General features: G+C 36.1%; 1 protein-coding gene across 1 annotated transcript; it reads left to right on the top strand.

Annotated features, from left to right (window-relative positions):
* Positions 1-2,658: 2,658 nt before the first annotated feature.
* nr5a1a (nuclear receptor subfamily 5, group A, member 1a) lies at positions 2,659-12,430 on the top strand. The gene is made up of 7 exons (XM_059503211.1): positions 2,659-2,775; positions 3,431-3,572; positions 4,545-5,029; positions 6,129-6,287; positions 8,460-8,579; positions 8,684-8,828; positions 11,724-12,430. The coding sequence occupies exons 1-7, from the start codon at positions 2,674-2,676 to the stop codon at positions 11,978-11,980; spliced, it is 1,410 nt and encodes a 469-aa protein (XP_059359194.1). The 5' UTR covers positions 2,659-2,673; the 3' UTR covers positions 11,981-12,430.
* The last annotated feature ends 11 nt before the right edge of the window (positions 12,431-12,441 follow it).

Raw genomic sequence — 12,441 nt, 5'->3', positions numbered from 1 at the left:
GAAGCGACGGCCACTTCACATACAACTTACACTATTTAGACTAGAGATCTGACTCCAGACAGTCAGCCTTTATGTTAAAAAGGCTATAAATCAATGTAAGCTTTATTGTATTATGCATTTTGAATAAGCATGTAATATAAAATAATATGCATGCTTTGTAAAGTTGCATAGTAGGCCTGAATCGTGACAGACCAATAATATCTACATTAGTTCCCTCATATTCTCCTGAGAGCAGCCCATTTTGTCCACTATTGCTCTGTGACATAAAAAAGACGTTGAGATGTTAAATGGAGTAGGCTAAGGTAAAGGCAAGGCTCAAGGTAAGCTAAATCATACTTTTTGTGAGTCACATTAAGTTTTTAAAGTTTGTTTCATTTAAACAAAGCGTGCCTTTTCACAATGAATATCTACATTAATAAATCTAGCCTGACGATATCAAACATGGTCTATAATGAACCCCTGATTTATGGTTTTCTTAACGATATATTAGTAGCTAACATTTAATTTAAAAACAACAAAGAATTTTAATGTATTTTTGAATGTTTTGAATGAAAAAAATGTAGACTTTGCCACGTCACTGACCCCTACATTTCGTTTTGTATATCTCAGAGAAAGGAGGCAATAACTGTTTTGGGTCTCGGTGCATCTTCAAGAGTACAACCTTGGCTTGTATGCGAGATGCCAATATTATTATTATCAGCTAATAAGGTAATCATATCACTGGATAATAATAAACTTATTTTAAAACTACGAAGAGAGAGAGAATTAAACAATGAAAACAACTATGCGTTAAATAACAAAATGTAAATACTGCAATGTATACCAATCAGTAAGTATAAAAAGGCCAAACCGGTGTCTTTTTGTTTTTTCTTTTATTTATTTATTTATTTATTTATTTATTTTGTGCTGGTCTGATAATAAAATACCGCGGCTATAAGGACTGGCGCGCATCATCTTCTGGAGAACTGTCACATGAGCGCATTATCCAATGAAGACCTCTCCACACTCAGCTCCAGTGCGGAGGAAGACGCTCAGACACCGAGGAAGACCTCAGACCTGTTAGATTCGCTCCTGAAGTTTCTGGAGGTCTGGACGGACCGCGTTATATCACTGGAGCTGAATGAGAAAGACGCTCGTGCAAGCGGCTCGCGCATGCTAGACGCGCAGATTAATGGTAAGTCTCTACATTAGGTTTGGAAAATTCAGAAAAGTTCGAATTCAGAAACGCGCTTCGCTTTGCCTCATTCAGTTTGAGTTCTAACGCAGTGAAACGCAACCGATTTTTATGGGATAGCTACAAAACATCGAAAAACAGACAGATTAATAGCCTACTCATCTATAAGCGTCTCGTCTAGGCTATAATAGGCTAAAAAAAGTTTTAAACGGCGCAGATAAAGATGCATCGTTTCTCTAAGAAATGAATAGGCCTATAAAATTAAAAATCGTTATTGAAATGGGTTTTTTTTTTCTGCCGGTGAATTTTCAGCATAGGAAATAGCCTGTTTTTGATTTGATATTCATTTTTTATTTAGCCTAAATGTAGCCTAGTTAAACATGGGATATCTCTTTTTCAATTAATGTATGTAAGTGAATATAGTTAAATTGTGGTTTAACAGGTCCAAATATTAAATTAAACCGACACTGAAAAGGAAAATCTTCCATTTATAGGCTACCATCCATTTAGATCTGTGAAATCTTTTTTCAATCAAGCATTTCTTTCCATCAAACTTTATCAAGCTTAGCTTTTTGCATCAGTTTAATACTGATATAGGCCTTTTTTCTTATATTAAATATAGCTATATCAAATATATACAAACACAAAGCAGCAAGGACCTTTTCTGTATCGTTAGTTATTCCGAAACATTCATATTTCAACACTTTGAATATTTGTTCTGCAGATTTAATTTCCATATAATAATCGTTGGTATTCATCGTAAATATTCATTCATTTTTCAATAAATGATAATTAATAATGAAAGTATAGTGAAAGTAGGCTACAATCAAATAATTGTTGCTATTTGAATTCCAATTGCTTTTTATAATTGCTAGCTCAGTTCTTTTAGTACGAAAGGGTGAACTAAGCATCGCATTTAGCTGTGTGTGCGTTTGTGTGTGTGTGTGTGTATGTCTGTCGTGAAGTGGGCGTGGGAGTCGTTCGGTGGGTGGGTGGGTGGTCACGTCCATATAGGAGGCATGGCAAGAGTCAATAATAAGATCAAATCCATCTTTTCCTCTGTGTGTCCAGATACACGACCAGACAGATGCACCGAGAGCTCTCTCCAGCATTATTTTTTTTTAGCATTACCATATTTTTGATTTGATACTTTTAAACAGTCTTCGTTTTATTTGGTCACTGTTCAGGGATAGCCTACGCTAAGGTATTTTATGGGCATTTCATTGTACGTGCTTTTTTTGATGTGCTAAACTTGTCTTGTGGAATTGATGTGATGTTTAGATCATTATAATATTATAGTGGTCAGAATGCACGTGCACAAATAAACGGCCTTGAAAAGAGAATAATAATGTAGGCCATTTCTAATTAACATTTTCATTAATAATAATAATTAAAAAAGAATAAAATAAAATAGAGTTTTATGAAAGAAAGGTTATTTATTTTTGATTCTTTTCGAACTCGTAGCATCTCTAACAGAAGCACACGCGTCAGTGAGGGAGATGGACTTCACAGCAGACGAGGAGCTGCAGGAGCTGTGTCCGGTGTGTGGAGATAAAGTGTCCGGATATCATTACGGCCTTCTTACCTGCGAAAGCTGTAAGGTAATCTTATTTAAACTCATTTTCTCATTTCAACTCGTGTGCGTGTTGCGCTTAAAAAAATAAAAAATCTTAAATATTTAGGAAACGCTTAATAATTGTAAATCAAAAAGTTTATGAACGGTGAAGGATTAGCTACATGATGTAGCTAGCCCAGTGCTATGAAAATCATTACGACGTAACACTCTTTGTTAATGTTAATGGCATTTATAATATATGTATTATTATTTAGTAGTTTTAAACTAATAATAGCCTTTTGTAATGCTTTATTTTCCTTTATTACTGTCATTGTTATGCATGTTGCATGTACGTAGTAATATCAGTAGCCTATGCATGCATACAAATAACCCTGTTGTTAATATTACTTAGTACTTAAATGTATAATTTCCCTGTAACAAGGACACCTTAAAACAAGATGTTACCCAATATCTTTATTTATTTATTTATTTATTTTTGGTTTTATTATGTATGCAAATCCATTGACTGTCAACAGACAGTCTGTTCACATTTACATCCATATTCCTGTAAGAAAGCCCAGATTCATTTTTTTAGATGATGTTAATTTAGAACAATTCAATATGGTTACATGCTATATTGCTGTTGTTTTTAAACAGAGCTTGACAGAATATAATCCTTATTGTGTGCATCATCTTGACAGGGTTTTTTCAAGAGGACGGTTCAGAATAACAAGAGATACACGTGCACACAGAACCAGGACTGTGGCATCGACAAAACCCAGAGGAAGAGATGCCCCTTCTGTCGCTTCCAGAAGTGCCTCAGCGTCGGCATGAGACTCGAGGGTGAGCCGTGCTGCTTCTCGTTAGAAAAGTTACATGTGGAGAAAACAGAAAAAGTTTTGCTGTAAAGAAGCCACATCAAACACATAAGATATCTTGTAATTTAAACAACCAACCTTATTGTCCTGATTTTAATACTTTTGTGTTAAACAGCTGGTCCTGAGTGGATATAATGCTTATTATATGACATTAAATCATGTATTATATGTGTTTATGGTATATTTCAACAAGCATCGCTTTTTATTAATGACATTTTAGTAAAATATCAATATATCTGGAGAAAGGGGAAAACTTTTAATGCAAAATTTCATTATCATGATTGAATATTTAATAACACTTATAATGGAGTTTAAACTCAGAAGATGAAAGATTTAAATATATATATTTAAAAAAAGCCTGACTTAAAAGTAATAAAAACCATGTGTTTTGACATATTTGGCAAAATATAAATCTATACCAGTTAACATCTTGTTCAAAATATATATTTTTTAATATTTCATAGCCATTTATGATTAAGTGACCCAAGCTTATTTTCTTCCAAATTAATTTAAATTATTATTAAATAACTTATTTATTTTATTTATTTTACATTTTCACAGATGGAAAATATCCTTGTCCAGTATCTTATTTTGCTCTCTGTGCGCGCGATTCCCAGGCCGAGTGCAGAGAAGCACCTGTTTCCGCGCGCGCCTGTGACACATTCCTCACGCACTGATAAGACTCGCGGATTCATGTTGAGAGTTCACAAAAAACCAGCCCGGAAAATGTCCATATGAAGAGAAATATCCATTTGCTTTTGCCCTGACTTACTTAAGCAAAACCGTGCCAAGCATTCCTTGCTTTATTTGGCCTTTTATCCACTGTGCTCTTAAGATGGGCTTACACTTCCAATTGTATCAGACAAACAGCATGTCTGCAAAATGTAAATAATATTTGATATGCATCCTATAACACTTTCAACCTCTTTCCTCCCAGCTGTCCGTACAGATCGAATGAGAGGAGGAAGGAACAAGTTTGGTCCCATGTACAAGCGGGACCGTGCCCTGAAACAGCAGAAGAGAGCTTTAATTAGAGCCAGCGGTTTGAAAATAGAGGGCAACCCATCTCTCCTGTCCAGCTCTCAGACAGAATACCAGCTTCCCGGATCGCTCTCAGGACTCCATTCCACTTCTCTGTCCTCTCTGGAGTACGACTGCCCTCCTCTCTGCCCCCCGGCCCTGGGTGTAGCGCTGCAGAGCTACGGCTCATTCCCTGCTCAGTACCACTACACTGCTCCCTCCTTACCTAGCAGATCGATTAAAGCTGAATATCCAGACGCGTACTCCAGCTCACCTGACTCCTCGCTGGGGTACCCATACCCTGACGGCTGCTTGCCTGCGTCCCCGCACACCAGCCCCATGAACCCTGGCTTGCCCCCGCTGGTGCTCGAGTTGGTCAGTTGTGATCCAGATGAGGAGCAGGTATGAATAAATCATCTGAAGATTAATCAGTTAACTAAAAAGACTAAATAAAGAAATCTATTTTATTTAGCCTATAAAAATGCCTCTACATTTTTTCAGGTTAATTTAGTCAGACTTTTTTTTATGACAAAATCAGTTAATTTAGATGTTACTAAACTAAGCACAATTTTGTTTACCTGAAAAATAAATTTTTCTAATCATGAAAAAAGAAATCTAGCACCGATTGAACAATAATTCAAAAGCTGTCTTTACAGTTTTTACAAACCTGTTCTGAATGCAAAAGAAGATTTTAAAGATTAAAAAAAACATTGACTTTAGACACTTAGTTTTCTCATATAGGTTTGGAATAACACAGGATTGGTGGGTTTTTATTTTTGATTGAACTGTCCGTTTAAAGGGAGGAGAATTCTGGGATTTCAAAGGGTGCACTGTTCAATTCAAACCTTTGGTATTTCTAACTTAGATGGTCAAAACAGACCAAAGACAAGTGTAACATTTGTATTTTTATTTATTTAATTTAAACTATTATTACTATCAGTGTTTTTATGAATTGGATGTTCTATATTTTAGTTTAATAATATAATATTTTTTGGTATCACTTAAGATGCCATTTGTAAACATTAGTTACCTACTGTTCATTTAGGTAACAAGAACTAACAGTAAAAAATACATTGCATTTATTAATCTTAGTTAACAGTACATAATCCATTACAAATAAAACAATACAAAAATCAAAAGTTGTATCTGTTAAGAATATTTAATTGACTTGAGCTAACATACATTTACAATAAGCAATGTATCATTATTAACTAAGAAATTCATAAATGCTTATTGGTCATTGTTAGTGCTTTTAGCTAATAGAACCATATTGTAAAGTGTTACTACTTTTTTCCTCATTATTTTGTATTTTGAGGGAACTAAACAACATTTGCCACTAAATTATGTGACACTTATTTCAATATTAAATAAAAATGTAATTAAATTAAATATTCAAAAACAATTCTGCAGTATTTAAGTTAAAAACAGAGCAAAGGTATTTAATATCACACAAAATTCTTACACATTGACTTGTCAATTTGACTTTGCTTAATGTTTCCAGGTGAGAGGAAAGATCTGTGCATACCTTCACCAGGAGCAAAGCGGCAAGGGGAAGCTGGACAAACCACGGCCGTCCAGCCTGTTGTGTGTCATGGCAGATCAGACATTGTTCTCAATAGTCGAGTGGGCAAGAAGCTGTGTCTTCTTCAAGGAACTAAAGGTACAGCTCTGAGATAAGACAAAGTGCATGTGCGTGTGTGTGTTTATGTGGACACACCTCTGATCATCCAAATGATTCTCTGCAGTGTTTTGTCTAATACTATTTTGGAGAAAGTCTGCTATTTTGTCGCCAAACCATGTATCTCACCGAAAGATAACATTTAGGCACACCAAGAAAATCAGATATTGTGTATGTGTTGTTGCAGCATGTTTGCCAAGCAGTTTTAAGAGTAGGATTACATTTAACGTTTAGATTGTAGTGGTATCACTTATATGTGTCAAAGTCCAGATTCTTGCTCAGTTTCCAAAACGTTTTTGGGAGATTTGGAATTTTGGCAAAAAGGCATCAGATGTGAATTTGGAATCTCGAATTTGTACACTCAGTTGCTATATTCGCATCAGGGAGTGTTGCAAATCACAATAGATTTGTTGTTGCTGTGATTATAGATACAGTGTTGACACACATAGAATTTGCCCTCTCAAAGCTCTCACCTCTTATAAAATGTCTTAATCATCGGTCTCGACGGAATATTTGGTCGATGAATGAATGCATTCAAGCAAATAATGTAGAATTTCAAACTTTGTTTTTGCACATTCACACCTGCATGACCGTCGCATATTTTTTGTGCAGTTCATTCCATTCTGCAGCCATGGCAACTAGCATTCTGCGATTGCTAGCATTAAAATGTGTCCGAGTTTGAGAACGCATGCCAGCGACTGACTCCTGCAGGCTCACCGCTTTCAGAAACACTGAATTACATTCCGTCCAGCAATAGCTCAGCAATTGTTCCAGACTGCTGAAAGGTATCGCGCGATGTGGGAAATGTGCATCTGGATTGAAAAGCGCTTTGATAAACTCAATTTAGTGCATGTTTGTGTACATACTAGGGAGGGTTTATGTCCACAGCCGCGAGAGAGGTCAAGTTTCCGGGGCTCGAGGCTGTGGATTAGATGTGGATATATGGTTTGAGTAATTTTGTCTGGGCTGCGGTTGATATATGTAGCGCTATGCTTCTATTAGGGCTTTACTGCCGCTCACTGTGCGTAATACTGACACAACGTGGCCTTCAAATCACTGTGTACTGTATACGGACAGAGCATTAGTGGGGGAGGAAGACAAGAGGCCGATGAAGGACGAGAGGTGAGAAGGTGCCAGAGGTCATCATTTGGCGCTCATAAATACAGCACATTCGATGTGCGCTCGATGGCTGCTCGTCCCAAGGACTCCCATTCCCTCGTTTTATGATCTAGCTGTTCATCTGTGTACAAGGGTTGTATTTCTTTGGGTTTTAAACTGAAAGATGACATGCTCGGGCTTGTGCAGTGTACTATGATTTGAGTAAAACCACCTACACGTTTATTGTTGTTTAGGCTTTCATTGAGAGGAGAATTGTTGGCAAGGCTTTGAAATATTGGTCACTACATATTTTTTTAATCGTATTTGTAATATCTTTCGATTTTCACAAAAAGTAGTCAGCTTGCTGTTTGCAGTTATTTGATATAGTCTGCGTACAGTTTCTGAAGCTTTTCTCGCATACACTCAAGCTCTGAGATCTCAAATCAAACCATTCACTGTCAAACCATTTCACCAAACTGTGAAAGTCAAAGGTCTCCAGTGAAGGTTTGGACCCCTTAATCTTACTGTATGGACAGAAACACTTTTCCAAATATATTCAGGAATATCTTCTTTTGTGTTCGACCGCTCCTGTCCATACAGTGGAAGTCAGTGGGGTCCAAAACAACATTGGACATGATTCAGAATTATTTTAGTACTATTTCTATGCTATTATTGTATTTATTAAAGTAAAATCTTATTATAATCTATCTATCTATCTATCTATCTATCTATCTATCTATCTATCTATCTATCTATCTATCTATCTATCTATCTATATATATATATATATATATATATATATATATATATATATATATATAAAATAAAACAATAGTTTAAGAACATAATTTATTAACACTGACCCCATTAAAATTCATTGTATGGACAAAAAGACAAGCTTTTGTATTCCACAGGTAAAAGAAAGTCATGTGGGTTTGGGATGACATGATGGTGAATAAATGAATGAATCTCCTACTATGCAAAAAAAAATAAATCAGTATCATGGCCTGATACTGTAAGCATGTAATAACTCTACATTATTTTCTCCTGATTTAGGTAGGAGATCAGATGCGACTGCTGCATAACTGCTGGAGTGAGCTGCTGCTTCTCGATCATATCTGCAGACAGGTGCATCATGGGAGAGACAACAGTCTGCTACTCATTACAGGACAGGAGGTGAGTGTATAGCACAATAATATCACTACGTAAAAGCTTCATTGTTTGCAGAGAAGCAGAAGATGTTAGTAGAGAGAGTGTGGTGAAGGTGCTGTGTGCTGCAGGTGGATCTGTCGGCGGTGTCTGACGCGGGACCTCCTCTGGTCAGTATGGTGCAGAAAGGACAGGAGCTGGCCAGGAGACTGCAGCTGCTGCAGGTGGACAGAAGAGAGATGGCCTGTCTGAAGTTCCTCATCCTCTTCAACCCCAGTGAGTACGACTGCATCTGCATGCATGTGGCATCACAGGGCCACAGTGGCACTGAAGAAACATTATGCAAAACTGAAAGAGACCAATTTTCAATTCCTCAAGTTAAGTTTTAATGATTGATTTTGTATAATCATAGACCTTGAAGCAGTTCTCAACTGTTGGGTCTCAGCAAACTTCATGATGAGTTAAAATTATTGAAAATAAAAACAAGGATTAAAACAAACCATAAATCTCTTTAATGCAACATTCATGCAAATTAATCAAATCTTAGAGCATCATGAGCATTCTTATACATTTTGTGAATATTTCTATTTTTTAGTTATGCCAAGCTCCAGAATGTTCTATCATGTAGAAATCAATAAAATTATTAATTAACAAAATATAATAAAATAAAATATATTAAATTAATAATGTAATGAAAATTAATAAAAGATCACAAACAACTGGGGAAGTCATGGGGCTTTTTGTGGAGAATAGTGAGCCTTGAAATCAAAATAGGATGAGAACCATTGCCTTAAAAGAAAAAAAAGATTGAATATATGATGGTTTTATGTGATAATATGTTCTAATCCTAAGGCTAGATGGGGTAAATTGGCACAGTGGAGATTGTCATGAAACAGTCTAGTAGAGATTAAGCAAAAATGTGAATAGTTTAATAGTTTTTAAACAAAACAACTACTGAAACAGCAAGAAATGTCAAAGACAACACAAAAATGTCAAACCACGGACTGGACAAAAAAAGTAATACATTGTATAAAATTACAATATGTAAACACGTGACAAAATGTTGTATTGCTCTGATACAAATGTTACATCCTGACATTCCTAGTAAAAAAAAATGGTCTTTTGGCCTACATTATTTAGTGACCTTTTTTAAACATATGCCAGTGTGTTTGTGTGTGTTCAAACTAGATGTAGGTGTTTAAACATTTGTTTAATTTGACCTTCTAGTTACAGAGATCTCACATGAAACTAGCCCTTTATCATTTAAGCAATATTTAGATTTTGGAAGCACTACTTGTAATCATTATATCGTGAATACAGTACAGTTTAATAAATGTAGTGGACACCAAATGAAATAAACACAACACCTCTTATTTCTTGTACCTAGCAACAAACTTTTTTCCTAGAAATGTTCAATTTCAATTTCATTAGGCACAATAAACAAACAGCTGAAAGGAGAAAACTGCATTTGAAAGCGAAAGAATTTGTCATCTCCTCTCACTCTGCCACATTGATTTTTTTCATTCTTTGCCTAAATGGAAGCAGCTTTGAGTAATTTGTGTCCTTCAGATGCATTGAAAAGATTATTCAACATGTTAATTACTGTGTGAATGGCTCTTCTGATGAGCTCTGCTAATGCTTTAAAGTGCTCCATTAATGGGCCCAGCTATTGTCCCCCCAAACACACACGCGCAGAGACAGACTACAGCGAAAAACACACACACATCTCTATTTAGATTATATAGCTATGTTCAGAATGCCCAAATCTGATTTATTCTCTTACACGTGACTCTGATTTGTGTTTTCATAACAGCACAACTGACATGAAATCTGATTTTTTTAGATTCTGGTTTTGCGCCACTTATATGTGATACAAAATCAGATGCTGGTCAGACGTTTTGCAAATGCGAGCTCATTCTGAACAGTCATTCATGCAACTTTTACTCCATCAATGTTAGTCACATTGTTGACAGGAATTTTGTCAGACAAACAAACCAGAGAGTACATTAATGTTGGTGGACTTGAACTTGAAAAGTGGTGTTTTTTGTCTGCTTGAACTGAGGTGCTACAGCAATCTGTCACAAAACATTGAAGAGCTATATGGTATTTATTGTTTGAATTTCTTAAAAAGTTGACAAAATTTGAAAACTGAGACTTTGTTTCATACCAAAAGTAACCTGCTTTTTCTTGTCTGTCGGCAAATTGTTGGTTTTCCTCTTTGCTTCACAATGTTTTTTTGTTTTTTTCACTTTGTGAGAACATGATGTCTGGTGTGAGAGCGCTATGGCTTGTCTGACGTAGCAACAGTAACTGGGGGGAGGTTTTTGTGAAGGGTCATTTAAAAGGAAGAGTAGTAGTTAATGGTCATTTATTGTTCTCTCTCGCAATTGCGAGTTTGTCTGACTTTTTTCATAATTGTTAGATATAAACTTTATACACTTACAATTGTGAGTTTTAAAGTCCAGTTCTGAGGAGGAAAAAAGACTGATATATTTCACAATTGCTAGCTTATATCTCGCAATTCTTACTTTATAACTTGCAAGTGCGAGTGTATATCACACAAGTCTGAGAATGTCACGCATTGCGAAATTCAGAATTGCGACTTTGTATCAGACAATTCTGAGAGAAAAATGAGATGTAAAGATGAAATTGCGAGCAAGAAGTCAGAATTGTGAGATAAAAAGTAGCAATTTCCTGTTTTGTTTATTCAGTGATAGAAACAAGCTTCCATACCAGCAGGCATCAACAGTGTGAAGTGTTTCGAGTGCTTCAAAACAGTGAATCATTTTGTCAAGAAAATGTTTTAATTGATTTAAAGCTTCAAAAAGGTTAATTTCTCCCATCACTAGGTGATAGCTAAAACACAAAAGTTAAGAGAAAACTAGAAAAACTGTCCTTTTCTTCAAACTTGTCTTCATCCTCATCACCATGTGCTTCCGTGGCACATCAGTGTATGTCTGTATGGCAGCTTCCTGCATGCCGTCTTGTTGTTTTTTGCACGCAACTCTTAATTGCATTCAAATCTCATACTGGCCACATTTAAAACAATAATGTGCAAAAACAAACAAAAAAAATAGATATATATCTGAGCAATAAATCAGAATTGAGCACCAAGATTTGCATGGTGAATGTAGCCTATGAGATCGGTAATGATTCGTCTCTCGTCTGCAGATGTGAAGCTCCTGGAGAACCAGCAGTATGTGGAGAGCCTTCAGGAGCAGGTGAACAGCGCTCTGCTCGAGTACACACTCTACTCTTACCCTCAGTGTCTGGACCGCTTCAGTCAGCTCATACTGCGGCTGGCTGAGGTCCGGTCGCTCAGCGCGCAGGCCGAGGACTTCCTGTGCTACAAGCACCTGTGCGGAGAAGTGCCATGCAACAATCTGCTCATAGAAATGCTTCACGCCAAGAGGTCCACCGCCGTGTGAAAGTGACACTGCTTTGAGAGTTTAAGCCATACGCGCAAAATAGATGGTGAACAGTTTTCCAAAGGCAATTCTTTCTTACCTTATGTGATGAATGTACAGAATTTTTCCATTTGTATTCTTTTTAAATCATTTGAGCATGACAATCATTTGTGGACGCGGAGGTGTTTTTATAGCGTTTTCGTCTTCGTGCCGTTTTTCTCTCGGCTAAGCGTGATCTCTGCAGATGTTTCATTTGAACGCTTATGTATCTCTGTTATTTTATCTTAATGCTCCTGTGCTTTTGAATGGATGATGAGTATTGTAATTTCTTTGATTTTAAAATACATTTATTAAGTTGGTATTTAAAAAACATTCCTAAAGGACCTGTCCAAAAACTAATCGAATGAAACAAAAGAAGATATTTATTGAAATAATGTAATCAACAGTATCAATTAAACTATTTAAAGCACATTTTTACATAG

This window comes from Carassius carassius, chromosome 21 (assembly GCF_963082965.1).
Source record: "Carassius carassius chromosome 21, fCarCar2.1, whole genome shotgun sequence".
NCBI classification, from domain to species: domain Eukaryota; kingdom Metazoa; phylum Chordata; class Actinopteri; order Cypriniformes; family Cyprinidae; genus Carassius; species Carassius carassius.
Note: the sequence above shows the minus strand (reverse complement) of the source record. Positions and strands in the feature narration are given on the sequence as shown.

Excerpts from the sequence above, each read along its gene's own strand:
- nr5a1a (XM_059503211.1), top strand. The coding sequence starts at position 2,674 with ATGGACTTCACAGCAGACGAGGAGCTGCAGGAGCTGTGTCCGGTGTGT. Across the intron at positions 5,030-6,128 it reads GTGATCCAGATGAGGAGCAG|GTGAGAGGAAAGATCTGTGC; the intron begins GTATGAATAAAT and ends TAATGTTTCCAG. Across the intron at positions 8,580-8,683 it reads TACTCATTACAGGACAGGAG|GTGGATCTGTCGGCGGTGTC; the intron begins GTGAGTGTATAG and ends TGTGTGCTGCAG.